Here is a 17,995-nt window from a genome sequence, read left to right as displayed (position 1 = left end):
AAAAATTAAAATCCGCCTTTACTTCACAATCTTCATAATTCAACGTAAACTACCTCAATAAGTTCTAGAAGTAGAATGTGAGACAATTTAATTATTATTTTGGGAAAATAAAATTTCTATCACTCAGAATTTATTACAAGCAATTCTCATCTGCATTTACTATACAATTGAATTGGGAAGTGGAAGCTTTTAATTTCTCATTGAATAAAATAAAATAAATAAATAAAAAAGAAGCTCGATTGAACCTTGGATAGTGGGCCTTTGCATAAAATAAAAATGGGAAATTTACATAAATGTACACCATTAAGAAAATATTTACTATTTATAGCAATAATATTTTTTTTCACTGAACACTTATAATACAATTATAATACAATTTTAATATATATTATCGAGAATAATTTATAAAACTCATATAATACAAGTTTTATTCATGGATACTTAATTTATCACATACTTTAATACACTTATAATACATTGTGTCAATTTCTTACCAAACAAGTATAATATATTTTAAAACACTTATAATACATTTATATTGCATGCATAATTCACTTTTAATACATAGTAGATATATCATAATATTGTTATATATTGCTATAAATGGTAATAAATAAAAAGTATCGTTAAAATCAGTAATTATTTATTAAAAAGTGATTTTTCTAGTAATTTTTCCAAATAAAAAATAGTATAAAAAATGAATAGAACTACTAGTTCTAAATTTATACACAAAATTATATTTAATGATCTTAAAAATAAATGGCCTTGAAATTTTGAACTTCATTTACCTTATGGGCAATTTAAGTGGGCCGGGTATAGCGAAAAAGAGTTCGACAATCTAGTTATATATCATAGGTTTCTTGTTGTATACTCTTTTCGTTTTAAAATAAATCATAGTTTAGCAAAAATTAAGTTTATTAAAAAATTAATAGATACAATTTGTAGTTTACTAAACTATCTCTATTTAATTAGTGTCTCTTAAAAATTGAATACTAATAAGAAGATAAAGTATAAGGATATATATAAATATACATATATATTATTAAGACACTTATTTTTTGAGATGAAGAAAAATTTTCACAACATTGTTTATTTCCATATTGAGTTGAAATTAGCCCATTTGGAATCAAATTTTGAGAGCTCAACCCAAAATTGCCAAAAAATTCAAAATTCACAAATTGAAAGCCACGTGTCTACAATTTGTGGTGCAATGGTTCAACTTGTTACTCCTCCGTTTCAACAATAGTTATCCCCTATTAATTTGACATAAAAACTAAGAAGCAGTAAATAATATGTATAATTTTATCAAATTATTTTTATTAAATATAAATTATTTAAATATTAAAAAATAAATAATATATAATAGCAAAAGTAAAATAAATATATCATAATAAATTATTTATTAATTTTATAAACTGAATAAATATTATTAAATATTCTAAAATAATATAGTAGACAAGACAAATAAATATGGACATGGGTCTTTTTGAGAGATATCAGTCTCATATTGATTATATTACCTAAGAATTGCAAAGGTGGCATCAATTTCAAAGTCATTAAATTGAAAAGCCATCCTCAATATATTTTTTTTGTCTGATGATATTATTTAATGCATTGGGAGACTTATTTTTGAAGCCGTTGCTTTTAAGAGTTTTTTTTTTTATTTGAGCAGTGGAATTACGTAAAAATTCTAACTATTCCTTTATAACCCCTTACTTTCAATCTATAAAAACAATTACTAATAATAAATTAACATAGGTTGTCTACATCACACACGCTTAAGAGAGTGTGTTCCTTCCTTAAATTCTGCTAATATAAGATATTTTATGTAATTCAACTGTCACGTATTTTTTTAAAAAATTATGTTGAGTCTATAATATGAAAATTTTCTTCAAACTTTTGATGAATAGCTATTGAATTGACATTGAAATTATCTAAACAAAACAAAAATACTTCCGCTTGTGGTCCTAATTAAATCCTAATACAGAAAAAGAACATACTAAAATTATTTTTTATTATTATCTTTTTTAGGTTTTTTTTTAATTCCTCTCTAGGAGCTTCCACCTTTTTACTTCCATAGTAACTCGAACTCGCAACCTTCGAATTGAAAGTGAGGGTTGCTTACTATCCGAGCAACTCCGTTTTGTCGAAAGACTGTTAAAATTTTCAGGAGTGAATTTACAATACCCCAAAACTATTGGTATTGAAACGTAAATACACAAAGTTCCGAGACAAATCTACCCCTATATATTCTTCTAGAAACTGAAAAAGTTTTCCATCAACTTTCCTCATTTAGCATCATTGCATGAATGAACCTTCAAAAACCAACAAAAAAACTTTTTGCTCAAACTTCTCAAGGTACCTTTTTTTTTTAGTGAATTTAGTAATTTTACTATTAGTTTTTTTTTAAAAAAAATCGTATTTTTTAATGTTCAAAGTGGATATATAAATTTTAAACTTATAATTGTGAAGTTATGTGTATGCTAAGTTAGTGTAATTTTTCTGTAATTTGGTGATGTGTTTCCATTTTCTCCAATTGTAGTGGTTGAGTTGTTTCACTTGAGTCGAGTATCTTTTGAAATATAGTCTCTGCTTAGGGTAAGGTATGTATACACCCTATGATGACTAGACTTTACTCGTGGGATTATACTAGTTATGTTTCGTTTGGTAGTGTTTGAGTTGTTTCACTTGAGGAGGGTTTCTTTTGGAAACATCATCCCTACTTTCACCATGTAGGAGTAAGGTTTGTATGTACTCTCTGACTAGACTTTACTTGTGGATTACACTGGCTATGGTTCGTTTGTTAGTGTTTGAGTCATTTCACTTGAGGCGGGATCTTTTGGAAACATATCCCTACTTCACGAGGTAGGAGTAAGGTCCGCGTGCACCCTGCACTGACTAGACTTTACTTGTGGTATTACACTGGGCATATTTTATTTGGTAGTGTTTGAGTTGTTTTTGTGCCATGACTAATTTCACGGGTACTTTCTATCTCCCACTAACACGTGTGCTTGATTACTCTGTTCGACAAGGTTTGGACAGATAGGAATAAATCACCTAATGTTTTTTTTACTCTGAGTATGTGTTATATAGTGTATTGATGATATTTCAGTGTTTCATTTTGTCATTTACAGGTTCAGTTTTCAGTTTTAAGGGGAGTCCTTCTTCCCTATACTTTCATTTACATTTAATTACATAGGAATGCATAGTCTTAGGTGATTTTCATATAGGGAAAATTTCGAGGATAGTGATTAATGAAGAGGTTTGGGAGTAAACGCCAATCCAAAATTTGAAGCTTTATGGGTTTTTACAATGAGTTCAAGTTAATATACGATAATAATTAGGTTTACCATCAAATATTTTAATATATATAGAAGGTTTGAGAAAAAGTTGTTGGGTTTCCATGAATCCGTGCACAATACTCTGGATCCACCTCTGTAATTGGGAGTACTCCAGTCATATAGTGGAACGACAAATTTTGCTTGACTAAATTACAGAAATATTCATATTAAAGGTTGGTTCTCTTTGATGTTTCCACGTTCCATTAGGTGGCAGAGGCTAGATTTTCATTAAGAGAGTTCAACATCTACTATACTTACATAAGAAAATTTGACCTTGTATATATAGCGTGATTTTAGATGAAGGGAGTTGCAATGAACCCCCTTTCGCTTTAGCTCCGGCCCTGATCCCATCCTCTCTGAAAAATGAAAAATATAGCCTCTAGATGAAAAGGGTTTAAGCTAATGAGGCCGAGGATATTGTGTAATGACATTGAGTTTCGAAGCATTAGTTTACTCATTTTCGCCTTTGAATGTATTCGTGATGCTTATCTTATGAAATTTTTTACTTAACAAGGCACAAGTCTTCGTTAATTTTTGTGGTTTAGCTCATTAATCGTTCATTGAACGTACTTTTTTGGGCAGGGGATAATCTATGGTACTGATTTATGTAATATGTCTTAGGTATCTCTTTGTTCTATTTTGAAGAGTTTTGTGTGAGCGTAGAACCGAACATCATATAAAATGGAAGGTTCTGAAGGAAGTAATACGAATACGAATGTAGTGGAGAGAATGGACAGTAGTAGTTATATCTCCTTCTTCAAAGACCAGGGGTCATTTGGGTTTGCTGTTGCTGTTGTAATTGCGATTATAGTACCTTTATTCCTCTCCGTGGTGCTTATGGGGAAGAAAAAAGCAAAACAGAGAGGTGTTCCGGTTACAGTTGGTGGTGAGGCAGGTCTTGCAATGCGCAATGCTAAGTCAGCCAAATTAATTGAAGTTCCGTGGGAAGGAGCTACTACGATGGCAGCTTTATTTGAAAAGTCTTGTAGGAAACATTCAAGTAAACGTTGTCTTGGAACTAGAAAACTAGTTAGTAGGGACTTTATAACCGCAAAGGACGGAAGGAAGTTTGAGAAACTTCATTTGGGCGAGTATCAATGGGAGAGTTATGGGCAAACATTTGATCGGGCTTGCAACTATGCCTCTGGACTTGTTAATTTAGGTCACGATGTGGAGACACGTGCTGCTATATTCTCTGAAACTCGTGCAGAGTGGATCATTGCCTTTCAGGTATTCGAGTTAATCTCATATTATTCTAAAATGGTTCATACTCACTCCGTTTCAATTTGTTTGTCTTACTTTCATTTTTAGTCCGTTTCAAAAAGAATGTCTCTTTCCTTTATTGGCAACTCTTTCTTTCAACTTTCCACATGACATGTTTAATACCACAAGATTAAAGCACATTTTGGTAAATTTTACATATCTTTAGTTTAAGACCACAAGATTCAAAAGTCTTCTTTACTTTCTTAAACTCCGTGCCATGTCAAAACCAGGCAATCAAATTGAAATGGAGGGAGTAAAATAGTTCATATATATGATTGTTATTTGATTACTACAGGAGCACAACAAGTTTTATAGTTGAAATTATTGTTCTCAGGGATGTTTCCGCCAGAATATAACTGTCGTTACTATTTATGCTTCTTTGGGAGATGATGCCCTTATACACTCGTTAAATGAGGTGGGCGTTTTTAATATTTTTTCATCTAGATTAGCAAGGTGCTAGTAACATGTGATGAATTGAATTCACTTGTGGTCTTTGACAGACTCAAGCATCCACATTGATTTGTGACGCCAAGCAACTGAAAAAATTGGCTGCAATCGGTTCTAACCTGAAAACCATCACGAATGTCATATATTTTGAAGATGATGAGACTGCAGTAGATTCAATCACTTCTACAAATATTGACAGCTGGAGGGTGACATCTTTCTCGGAAGTTGAAAAACTTGGTAAAAGTAATCCTATTCAACCAATATTTCCTATAAAGAAAGATATCGCGGTGATCATGTATACAAGTGGAAGCACAGGCATGCCTAAGGTATAATGCAACTTGCTTTTAGTTTTTCCTTCTGATATGAATATTTAACTTTGAGGTGGAATGCAAGAGAAAATATGGCTCATGATAAAATTGAAATTCCGTAAAAACATAGAGACGGAGAGGTTTCTGATCACCTTTGCAGGAGCCAAACAGTTAAATCTTAGTGTTGCCTGCAACAACATAACATACAGTGTGATCTCACAAGTGAGGTCTGGGGAGGGTGGGGTGGGGTGTACAGACCTTACCCCTACCTTTATGGGGCAGAGAGGTGTTTACGATAGACCTTTGGCTCAAGAAAAACAGATTTGAAAAATACAAGAGTAAAACAAGCTATGATGAAAATATCGAAGAAAAGCAAAGTATTGACAACAAAAATAGTAAAGATAACCAAAGTAAAAGAAAGAACAGTAGTGATAAAATTTTAAGAATAGGGTAATGGTAGAACAATAATATCTCATTCTAGCAAAACCACCTATTGTATCCATCTTCAACCAATGATTTTAAAGGCGTTTTCACAAAATTTCTGTACTAGAGTTGATGTGAACCCCCCCCCCCCCCCCTAAAAGCGATATCTTTTCTAGCTTTTGTTAGGACATAAAGCTTTCTCATTTTTGTACTAGTGGATTATATAGCAGCATTCTGCCTTTTGAAAGACAAAGTAATCATGGCACACGCTTGGTATTTTACCTAAGAAAGAGTTCAACCTGTGTCCCCGGACAACATTTCTTCTCCAATTTATCCATTACATAAAAAAAAAAAAAAAAAACTTTGACCGAGTGAACAAAAGAAAATGAGTAATAATTGTCATGATGTAATCTCATGAGTTTGATACATTAGATATCTGTCTCATCCAATGCAATACTTTTTCCTTAGTGAAATGAAAAATGCATTATTTGTTCTCTTTTGGTTTTCAGTTTAAACTAACTTAATTTTCTTTTATGTTATTCTCTTTGTTGGTTTAAAAAAATAGCTTGAATGATTCTCAATTAAGCTCTTTTATTTATGTTTTAGGGTGTCATGATAACTCATGGTAACATTGTAGCCACAGCAGCTGCAGTTATGACTGTTATTCCAAAACTTGGAAGCAGTGATGTCTATTTGGCATACCTACCTTTAGCTCATGTTTTTGAGTTGGCGGCTGAGGTAATCTTCAGACTTTACATCATTTGTTTCTTTAATATCCTGTTTGGCCAAGCTTTTGGGAGGTCAAAAGTGCTTAATTTTTTAAAATGTGAGGTGTTCGGCTAACCTTTTGGGAGAAAATTAGTGCTCTTAGGGAGTAGCAGAAGTTGTTTTTCAGAAGCTGAAAGACGTAGTTTTTTCCCTAAAGTATTTTCTTGAAAAGAACTTTTGAGAAAAATACATTTAGAAAGTCTTTTAAAAAGCTTGTCCACACAAACTGCTTATCATCAAATGTACTTTTTCAGAAAACACTTTCAGAAGTAAGCTTATTTTAGAAGGTTGGCCAAACAGACTATTAGTCTTTATCTAGCAATGAAGTAGTTCTGAGTGATTCTGGTTTTGCAGACTGTTATGTTGACTGCTGGTGTTTCAATTGGTTATGGCTCGGCTCTGACATTGACAGATACATCTAATAAGATCATGAAAGGGACCAAAGGAGATGCCTCAGGTTTAAAGCCTACTTTAATGGCAGCAGTTCCAGCCATTCTGGATCGTGTTAAGGACGGTGTTATAAAGAAGGTTTAAACCGTACTTCTGAGCTAAAGTGCATATTTTAGTTGGGAGTATAGGGCCTCAAATGAGGTACTAATTTCTTCATTATGTTTTTCTTAAATGTAGGTGGAGGAGAAGGGAGGATCTGCCAAGAAACTTTTCGATATTGCCTTTAAACGACGATTGGCGGCTATGGAAGGTAGCTGGTTTGGAGCATGGGGCCTAGAGAAAATATTATGGGAGGTGATGATTTTTAAAAAGATGCGATCAGTACTCGGAGGAGATATACGTTTCATGCTTTGCGGTGGTGCTCCTCTGTCAGGAGATACACAAAGATTTATCAACATTTGTATGGGGTAACTTTTCTGCTTTCTTGACATCAGAAAATTGTTCCGAATATAATTTACACTTTTTTCGACACTGCTTTCTGGATAGACTGTTTAATGTTACAACTTTTATGATCAACTAGTTTGGGACTGAGGCGTAGTTGTTGTTGTTACTGCTGCAGAGCGCCTATTGGTCAGGGATATGGCTTGACAGAGACATTTGCAGGAGCAGCCTTTTCTGAGTCGGATGATCCTTCTGTTGGTCGTGTTGGTCCACCTCTTCCTTGTTGCTATATAAAGGTATGGTGATACTTCTTTGTGTAAATCTTGATTACATTTCAAATGTGGAGACCGTTATTCCCCATTTATTCCTTTTGCTTGCAAACTTTATTAACTTGGATAAGTTTAGGAATTTTCCGCTTTTTATGACAGTGCAAGGTGATTTTTTTTAATATGTTCTGTATTTAACAATACAGCTTATTTCTTGGGAAGAAGGAGGTTACACAATCACCGATAAGCCGATGCCTCGGGGAGAAGTAGTTGTTGGTGGGAACAGTGTTACTGCTGGTTACTTTAACAATGGCGAAAAAACTAATGAGGTGTACAAGGTAGTTCTGAGCTACTGCTTGAAATTGAACTGAATTTGTTTATAGCGCAAGCTTGTTCATGCTGTTAATATCTTAAATGTAGGTTGACGAGAGAGGCATGCGCTGGTTCTACACTGGTGATATTGGAAGGTTTCATCCTGATGGATGCCTCGAAATCATTGATAGAAAGAAAGATATTGTTAAACTTCAGCATGGGGAGTATATCTCGCTTGGAAAGGTATTTACTTTTGGTACATTCTACATATGTATTCAAAAGTCTTTTTTATTTTCTTAAACTACATGTTAAGTCAAAACCAAACAAAGAAAGTGAAATGGAGGGATGTAATAATATTTACTGGGATTGTTATTTTGGCTTTTTTGCTTTGCTTTCTTTCATCCTGAATGTCTTTAGGTCTTGATTTATGGCAATTGTAATGACAAATCGATGCTCGTTGCAGGTTGAGGCAGCACTTTCCTCAAGCAATTATGTGGATAACATAATGGCCTATGCAGACCCCTTCCACAGTTATTGTGTAGCATTAGTTGTTCCTTCACAAAAGGTGCTTGAGAAATGGGCTCAAGAAAATGGCGTCGAGCACAGTGCTTTTTCTGATCTGTGCAACAAAGTTGAAGCAGTCAATGAGGTCCAGCAATCACTTTCAAAGGTTTGTCTCCTTTTCATCCGAATTATCATCAATGATGATCCCTATTAAGGACATAACCTTAGATAGGACGTTATGGAGTCGAGAATTAGGGTAGAAGGCTAGTAGATAGTCGAGTGTTGTCGTACTTCTAGTAGTATGATTTAGGTATCACGTAGTCCCCTTTTCCCCAATGTGTATTAATATCTTTGTAACATTTATTTTGTACATTTGCTATTTTGTAAAGGTAGAGATTGGTCTGTGTACATCTCCCCCCCCCCTCCCCCGGACCTCACTCATGGGATTATATTGGCCTGTGACAACCTCGTGTTAGCTAGCTCGACATAGATTGCACGACAAGAGAGAACATCCCAGACGACGTAATTGAAGAATGCTACCTTTGTCATTGCAAAAAGTGTGCTGAAAGTGTAGGTAATGTAACTGAAATGCAGGTAGGCAAAGCTGCAAGATTGGACAAGTTTGAGATTCCTGCAAAGATCAAGTTGATACCAGAGCCATGGACGCCCGAGTCCGGATTAGTTACTGCAGCTCTCAAATTGAAGCGCGAACCCTTAAAGGCGAAATTTAAGGATGAACTTCAGAAGTTGTATCAATGAATTATCATTTTAGTATTGACTATTTATCCCCTCCTCATGTAGTAGGAGCAATATCTAGATTATTGGCATGAATTCACATGTCTTATTTCCCTGTTGTGTTAGATCTCAAATCAATTATGCTAAGGCCAGTTTACTCCTTCAATACATTGATGCTGTTCAACTTTCTATTGTTGGAATGCAAGGGAGGAAATGGAAAACAAGTTAAATACTTCGAAAATAGTAGATTTCTTCCCATACGTCCTAGCCTTGATTGATAGAGTTAACTGGTACTTGGAAAACTAGTTAAATACTTCGAAAATAGTAGATTTCTTCCCATCTGTCATAGAATTAATGGACAGAGTTATCTGATACTTGTTGCTGGTAGGAGGTGACAAGTATCACATGGAATTAGTCGAGGGGCTGCTCTCAAAGTAGTTCCAATACACAAAAGATAGATTCGATTCAATTCAAGTCCACTGAAACATTGCACATCAACTTTTTTGAGTAAATTTAGTATTACATCAACTTCTTGAATCACTCAGTACACAACAAACAGCCATTTTGTTTCTTTTTCTTTTCAGTTCATCATTAACAACATCACTGCATAACGATTCCATGATAGGTGCAGAAATGCAACAAAACGGATAACTAATTCAGAACAAGAGACTTCCTTTTCTTCAATCTAGGTTCGATAAACAGTAGAAATAAGTGGACACTTTGCAAAAACCAGAGATATCAAATAGAAAGGGTAAAAGCCAAGGATGAATTGCCTGCCGGTGACTGTCTCGGCCAGTTAAGAACTTATAATCACCGGACAACTGGAGCACGTTGCTGAGTCCCATTGCCTTGCATGGTAATATCCATATGAGAGGATACACTGAAGGCCATGTGATCAGGCTGCTGCTGGAAGCTGATGCCATTGTGGACGACATCTTGCCGGACACTTGAGAAAGCAGAAGTTGAACCTTCATGCTCAACTGAGTCTCGAGAAGAAGTTGAGTTGGTAAGGTAACAATTTGGATCAGATTGATGCACTTTCTTTGAGCTGAGGAAACGTCCTCCAGACCCTCTAACTCTGTTCACTGCATGAAGATGTCGTGACTCGTGAAGATATGGCTGCATGCAACAAATGACCAGAAGAAGAATAAGTTGATACTGGTGTTATAGACTAGCTTGAGTACATCATACTGTTCTCTCCCCCAAAACATGGAGATGCAGAGGGGGGAAATTTCCGGGATAATGGAATGCATGCATTAATAATCTATGATGATCTTAGTAAACAAGAAGTAGCATATCGACAAATGTCATTATCGTTACACCGACCATCAGGTCGTGAGGCTTTCCCAGGGGATGTTTTCTATTCCTTCTGTAACCATTTGTTTATTTGGTTTGTATTTGGCACTGAGTTTAAGAAAATAAAGAATACTTTTGAATCTTGTGGTCTTAAACTAAAGATATATAGAATGTACCAAAATGCCCATCAATCTTGTGATCTTAAACATGCCATGTGGAAAGTTAGAAATAAAGAGATCAAAGAAAGAGACATTCTTTTTTAAACGGACAAAAAAGAAAAGTAAGACAAACAAATGGAAACGGAGTGAGTACCAAATATTGGCAACTGTTACTGAATTATTTTATGACATACACCTACTGAGCTTTCTTTCCTGAGGAAAAATTCCTTTGTTAAGTTATAATGGAGGAAATATTGTTGAGCACAAGTTAGAAATAACGGATAGGACTGTTTCGAATTTCCATCATCTTGTTACTTTTTAATCTCTCTATCATCTATTTCTACAATATGTGCAAGTCATAGTGCAGTTCATTGAACGAAGTAAGGCAGAGATGTGAATGAATTACTAAAACTGGGGAAGAACAGCAAGTACCCAAATACCTTTCTATTTTTGACAAGTTTGTTCTGAGCCTCGAGCTTTGCACGTATCTGCCTCCGCCTTAGGATCCCATGGTACTGTTTTGCGTTTACATAAATTGGTCCATCCTCTGCAACATCTCCGGGGAGTGGGACACGGGCAGGTGCTATGCCCATCATTGGAGGCTGCATTGCCCAAATATCAAAATTGGAACATTCACAAGATAATTAGGGAGTCAGTATGTGTTACCATTATCCATCTCCTTTGCAGACTTACTGCAGCTACAACTAGAATGGCCGAATTCTATTGAGTGTTTAAAGCGTGACTCAGGGAAATGAAATATTGTGTGTTCATGTATCATAAAATTGCATATTCCCACACACCAAATCCATAACATTTTTTAGATTAACAATAACTTATGATCCTTGATAATAAAAACTTGATGAACACATTAGGCCTAAGTGTCATATCTTTACATGGCATCAAAGCCAGTTCCATCCCGTATAGACTCTCGGTCCACGCTCCAGTTTGGCCTATGAGTGAAGGGCTGTTAGAGTGGGTTAGAGTCTCACATTGGTTGGGGAATAGACTGGTGGTCTGCTTATATTGACTTGGACAATCCTCCCCTCATGAGCTAGCTTGTGGGCTTGAGTTAAGCCCAAGTGTCATATCTTTATAAAGAGAAAGACATACACTTTTGCAATCAAGTCATCTATACTCGAAATCGGGTAAACATCTCACCAGTTGGAGATAAAGAGAGGAAACTTCAAAGCAAGCAATACGAGAGACAAAAACCAAAGCAGAGCACTCACAAAAGGCTGAGGTCCATAAGCAGTATATAAGCCACTGATATAGGGATCAGAGTAATCAAAAGCAGAGAAACCCTGCAACGGGAAAAAGATGATAAATTAGATTATGCTAATAGCTAAGGCCTAAGTCTCGAGAAAAGAAACAACATACAGTTGAATGGGCCACTTCATTTTGCAAAGAAAAAAGAGCAGGCTTTATTTGAACTTGCATATCTCTTCCATATCTTTCATCATGAACTGGAAAATCAAAAGTAAGATGTAATATGACCAATCATTATACGCAAATGAATATCGTCAAGTAAAAAAACTAAAGCCTGTTGAAAGAGAGGCTATTTATGTATCGGGAAAAAAATAATAAAAAACGTAGCCAAATGGACAGAAGAGTTTTTGATATTATATCTTGGAGGAAAGCTATCAGCTTGGTGAGACTAAGAAAATCATTTGGTATAAACAAGGACCAGAGATGTGTTTCGAAGATAAAGGGACCACCCAAAATTCATTTCATTACCATTTATCGTAATATAAGTAGTACGTTCTTGGTCAGTTGATTAAACTGAACTAGTAAAGATTAAAATATATACAGACAACACTTGCAAAGAAAGTTTAACGATCTTTAAAGTATCTATACCATATTCTGAGGAAGCACATTGATCTTGAGAATTTGTTTTCCCTGAGGCAGTCATTTCGTCTCGCGAGTTAATAGTTGAATGTGTCAACTGCAATGTCTTGCCTTGTAAGTGCGGATCCAAAGACTTCATATCTCCTGAAAGCAAAGAGATGGAAAATCCACTTCTAAGGCCAATTTTCCAATTTTTTTATGTGAAGTTTCTTGCTCATTGGAACTCCACCGTGATTAGCCATTGAAAGCAAACAACAACAACATACCCAATTTAGTCCCACAAGGTGGGTCTGGGGAGGATAGAGTGTACGCAGACCTTACCTCTACCGCACGGAGGTAGAGAGGCTGTTTCTGAAAGACCCTCGGCTCATGTAAGGCACATCAAAAAACATAAAGAAGAAAACAAATATAACAAGTACTAGCAGAAGCATCACACAGCATACATGAAAAAGGAAACAATAACAACATCAACAAAACCTTCCAATAAACCCGTGCTATTTGTTACTGATTCTCTCTCCCTGTTTCACTCACAGGGAGACACGAGGACACACTATACATTAGTTTCCTTTACGATTTATTAGAAGGGCCTTTCGGATCGCATATAACTACCAAATTCATGTTGACCTGCAATTGTAGCTTATGACTAAAGCTATATTGCAATCGTCACAAAATTTTGTATGTATATTGCGAATTATCCGCTCTTTTCGTTCATAGACTGCTTTTCAAAAGAACAGAAACCAAGAACCTTAAAAAAAATATGATTATAATAACTTTTTGCATCAAAGCTACCTCATCATTTACGAACTAAGTCGATGAAAGGAAGATAAAAATAAGAGAAACATTCCAGCTAGTTTCAGGCAGTGAAGAGTAGAACATGAATCCTCAAGAATACAAAGCAAAGAAATTATTGTAGCATAACACATACCAAGTCCAAAAATTACTAAAGACGTGCTATCTAAAACTGCAGAGACTTATACGGCAAAGACGAATATACAGCTACTCTATCTAGAATTGCAGTCATTTAAAATGTTATCGACCTGTTACATGAACTGCTACCTCCCAATTCTGCTATTAAGCTTGTCAATGTTAAAAGATGGATTTGTAGGAAGTGTTAACAAGGGAACTAGTGGAAAATAGTCACATGCAGTCATCAAAACAATTCAATGGCATATGCAAATGAACACCGAGAAAAGATTGTGAGGTGTGAATTGGGAAAGAGGTGTAGAACTGCAATACGAGCTCCATTAGGTGATAAAAGACAAAAGGACAACCAGGCTTATGCAATGCAAAACATTATTCCCCTAATCAGTATGCATAACCATCGGAAAAGACATACCTTTTACTTTAAAGTCCACATGCATTCATGATTTTCACTCTGTAGAACATTCTTTATCCCCAGAAAGGGAAATTTAGAGATCACTAGCAAAATAAAACCATAAGAAGAAGAAAACTACTGGGCATACACATAATAAAATCCAATACTGAAATATGAAGGAACAAAAGATTAGGAAAAAAAGGGCAGCCCGGTACACTAAGCCCCCGCTATGCTTAGCGTCCGGGGAACGGCTAGATCACAAGGGTCTATTGTACGCAACCTTACCTTGCATTCCTACAAGAGGTTGTTTCCACAACGACAACAACTTTACCAGCTACGCTAAATATTCAGAACAAAAGATCAGGAAAGAGTCAACCAAATATGCAGATCTTTATTACATCAAGAACCCCACTCTGCAAATGTTACTATCATCTTAAAAAGACATAACTTTGATTGCAACTTATTTCCTATAACAACACATAAACAGAAAATATACAGAAAAACAATAAAAGATTGCAACTTTACTCATTTTTCCCTTTATCAATATGCAAGACCATATTAAAAAAACATACTTTTGACTTTAAAGTCCACATGCATTCAAGATTTTCACCATGTAGAACATTCTTTATCTAACCAAACAAGTATATACACAATACCCAAGAAAGGAAATTTAAAGATCAATAACAAAATGAGACTATAAGAAGAAGAAAACCAATAAAGATTGCAACTTCACTCATTATTCCCCTCATCAATATGCAAAATCATATTAAAAACACAAAAGTTTGACTTTAGGGTCCACATACATTCAAGATTTTCACTATATAGAACATTCTTTATCTAACCAAACCATTATATACACAATACCCAAAAAGGGAAATTTAGAAATTAATAGCAAAAATGAAACTATAAGAAGAAGAAAACCAAGAAAGATTGCAACTTTACTCATCATTCCTTTTACCAATATGCAGAACCATATTAAAAACACAAATCATTGACTTTAGAGTTCACATGCATTCAAGATTTTCACTATGTAGAACATTCTTCATCTAACCAAACAAGTATATACACAATACCCAAAAAAGGAAAATTTAGAGATCAACAGCAAAATGGAACTATAAGAAGAAGAAAACCAATAAAGATTGCAACTTTACTCATCATTCCTCTTACCATTATGCAGAACCATATTAAAAACACAAATCATTGACTTTAGAGTCCACATGCATTCAAGATTTTCACTATGTAGAACATTCTTCATCTAACCAATACACAATACCCAAAAAGGAAAATTTAGAAATCAATAGCAAAATGAAACAACAAAACAAAAAAAAGAAGATGGAAACTATTGGACAAACACAAATAAATCCAATACTTAAACATGAAAAAACATAAGAAATACAAAAAAAGAAAAAAAAAAAGAGATGTGAATGGATTGAGAAAAGGACCTGTGGAATCCACTAAAGTTAAGATAAGAAATAAACACAAGTGTTGCTTGTTGGGATGAAATCAAGCATGTCTCCTTCCTTGAAACTCTCTCTCTCTCTCTCTCTTCTCTCTAAAAAGAAATCTTTTTTTTTTTGCCTTGTAAGAAATAGCATAAGAATCTCTGTGCATCTTTTTGCTGGCTATGATGTGTACACAGTACAGTAAGATGAGTAGTAAACAATTAATTTCTTCCACTTCAATTTATTTTTACTTTTTCTACTTTGGGACTTCAAACATTTGACAACAATTTACATTTGTTCTCTTTCTGCATTAATTTTAAACCAGACTTTTTTGGGGCATTTCAAAAATGTTCAAATTTCTTTTTAGTAATATATTTAGACAACTTTTACAATTCAAGAATCCAATTTTTATTTTCAAGTTGCTCCATTTCTAACTTTACATGATGTTTGCATAATACTAGTATAAATTGAGTTGAAATTTTATTTTTTGTCAAGTTAAATCAATTTATATAAAATAATTTTTAAAATTTTATTAACTTTTTCAATCGAAGGTCAATCCGAAATAATTTTATTATCTTCATGAAAAATAGAGATAAATGTGTGTCATCTTATTTTTCTCATATCACACTTATGAAATATCTTGAATATATTACATGTTGTTATTAATGAAAAATTAAATTGAAGCTAAATTATTTTTGTGATTTCATTCATAAAATTCTAACCAAATACTTTTAATAGTAAATGAAAATTTACTTATTGTTATTTTTTACATAATTTAGTACTACTTACAAAGTTGCAAATTGTGCAATAATATAAGTTGGAGAAAGTAATTGTTATAATTATAGAAAAAGTCCAAATTATTAAAAAAAAAAAAAAAAAAGATTCTTGCTTCCCAAGTGAAACACATTAATGGCATCACCAACACCAATTTTCAAGTCTTTTAACCACTTTTATAAGTTTTGTCTTTAGTACTTTATCATCTTTTAATGCTTCTTCTTTCTTCTTAATTGGGTCCCCATTTGTAAAGTAATAATAATTAATTTCCTTGGCTGTCATCATCAGCTCTGTAAGCTCCGCTGTAACTCTAGTATTAGCTCCCTAATCTAAAGTCTTAGCCGCCCTTTACTGTTCAATATCCCATATCACGCGCTTGCACTTGTTTTACCTAATGATAACAATAATAATAATATATTTAATATAATTTCACGAGTGAAGTTTTAACCGCTCGAGAGAAAATAAACGTACGATATCATAATCTTAACTTTATGAGATTGAAAAAATTATTTTTAAAACTTTATTGATGAGATCCACATGAGATAGAGATAGTCGAATTGATTTCTTATTAGCTGAAGGACATTGCAATGGCATGATATGAAAGATAATTTATATGAAGATAGAAAATTCAAAAATTACGTCCTTTTAATGTTTAAGAGAAATTAATAATACTGTGAAATAATTCATCAAAGAATTCGTTCCTTCTAGCAGAAGAGAATAGTCGTGACGAAGCATAAACCTTTCTCCATTCAAAACCAAAAAAATTATGTCAAAAACTTGTTTTATCGGATAAGATTTTAAAATCATAATATTCTCTTTATTTCTATTTATATGTCATTCTCAGTAAAAATAAATAATTTTAATAATTGTCATTTCACAAAATCAATGCATAAATGACATTATTCTTTTTGTTTTATCCCTGTGAGTCATTAACCTTGAAAATATACATTTGACCAATATAAAAAAATTAAGTAAATAATTCATGTTCATTTATCAAATTAATTAATTAAAATAAATTAATTCATGTTTAGATAACTTGACTTCAAAAAAATGTTAAATAAAAGCAGAATGGTAAATTTACTTAATTTTTTAATGCACGTGAAATCTAAAATAATGACATATACATAGAAAATTGAGGGAGTAATTTACTTCTTCAATTTGATCACGTGAAACGGACGCACTAGACTATGGAGTGGGTTTTATAGTGTACATTTGATTATGTTCCATTTGAGATTATTAATGGATTCATCCATCCATTGGACTGATTAACCAAAAAAAAAAAACATATTTAAGTGACATAATTTAGCATCATATAAAATTTAAGAAACTAAATTGAAATTTGAATCTTATAAAATGTCATAAAATTTTGAACATATAAGTTTTTTTATTTTTTGATAAAAAGGCTTTTAATTACATTTTAAAATATATATATAATAATATGTTGTTTTAGTTAGATATTTCAATTTAATTCGCCAATAAAATTGGTAGTGATATGCATAAGATTCATCTTTCTTAATCAGAAGTTTCATATTCAAATTTTATATATGATTGTTTTAGGGAACAATTTTTTCTTAAAATGAATCTTATTCGATAGGAATATAAGTTAGTCGAGATCTCAATACAAATATAAAATACTCAGTTATACTTCATATTTGAACCTTACGTATGAAGAAAAAACTCAGTCAAAAATATTTTTTTCTCTTAAATTAATCATGTGCAATACGAATTTAAATTAATCATATTTCAATATGAATGGAAATCGTCAGGTGAGACCTTAGGTTTGAGTTTTATGTATGAACCCTTTTTATTATTAAGAAACACTTTTCTTTTAAATGAATCTTATCAGACGTAAATTTAAATTATCGAGATCGTGATATAAATATCAAGGAAAAAAAATGTATTAATGTGTCACCACGCGAAAGAATCTTATTCTAGGAAGACACGTGTCTCGATTGCAGCAACCTTAA

General features: G+C 33.3%; 2 protein-coding genes across 8 annotated transcripts; one reads left to right on the top strand and one right to left on the bottom strand.

Annotated features, from left to right (window-relative positions):
* Nucleotides 1–2,289: 2,289 nt before the first annotated feature.
* On the top strand, nucleotides 2,290–9,398 carry LOC129871525 (long chain acyl-CoA synthetase 8-like). Of its 5 annotated transcripts, none has more exons than XM_055946456.1 (12): nucleotides 2,290–2,358; nucleotides 3,963–4,571; nucleotides 4,939–5,019; nucleotides 5,105–5,377; nucleotides 6,389–6,520; nucleotides 6,905–7,078; nucleotides 7,178–7,407; nucleotides 7,560–7,677; nucleotides 7,854–7,985; nucleotides 8,068–8,202; nucleotides 8,423–8,629; nucleotides 9,058–9,398. In XM_055946456.1, the coding sequence occupies exons 2-12, from the start codon at nucleotides 4,023–4,025 to the stop codon at nucleotides 9,220–9,222; spliced, it is 2,196 nt and encodes a 731-aa protein (XP_055802431.1). In that variant the 5' UTR covers nucleotides 2,290–2,358; nucleotides 3,963–4,022; the 3' UTR covers nucleotides 9,223–9,398. The 5 variants fall into 5 exon arrangements, with proteins under 5 accessions (XP_055802431.1, XP_055802435.1, XP_055802430.1 ...); XM_055946460.1 differs by lacking the exon at nucleotides 2,290–2,358 and adding an exon at nucleotides 2,581–2,603; XM_055946455.1 differs by lacking the exon at nucleotides 2,290–2,358 and adding an exon at nucleotides 2,665–2,743.
* Nucleotides 9,399–9,662: 264 nt separating this feature from the next.
* LOC129871347 (nuclear transcription factor Y subunit A-7-like) lies at nucleotides 9,663–15,448 on the bottom strand. Of its 3 annotated transcripts, none has more exons than XM_055946243.1 (6): nucleotides 15,255–15,448; nucleotides 12,507–12,641; nucleotides 12,030–12,115; nucleotides 11,882–11,953; nucleotides 11,093–11,254; nucleotides 9,663–10,317 (listed from the first exon to the last, which is right to left on the bottom strand). In XM_055946243.1, exons 2-6 carry the CDS (start codon nucleotides 12,634–12,636, stop codon nucleotides 10,009–10,011), a joined length of 759 nt encoding a protein of 252 aa, XP_055802218.1. In that variant the 5' UTR covers nucleotides 12,637–12,641; nucleotides 15,255–15,448; the 3' UTR covers nucleotides 9,663–10,008. The 3 variants fall into 3 exon arrangements, with proteins under 3 accessions (XP_055802218.1, XP_055802216.1, XP_055802217.1); XM_055946241.1 differs by lacking the exon at nucleotides 15,255–15,448 and adding an exon at nucleotides 14,980–15,118; XM_055946242.1 differs by lacking the exon at nucleotides 15,255–15,448 and adding an exon at nucleotides 13,834–14,443.
* Between the last annotated feature and the right edge of the window lie 2,547 nt (nucleotides 15,449–17,995).

This window comes from Solanum dulcamara, chromosome 10 (genome assembly GCF_947179165.1).
Source record: "Solanum dulcamara chromosome 10, daSolDulc1.2, whole genome shotgun sequence".
Taxonomy (NCBI): Eukaryota; Viridiplantae; Streptophyta; class Magnoliopsida; order Solanales; family Solanaceae; genus Solanum; species Solanum dulcamara.
The sequence above is the reverse complement of the archived record's forward strand: the minus strand, read 5'-3'. Positions and strand labels throughout refer to the sequence as shown.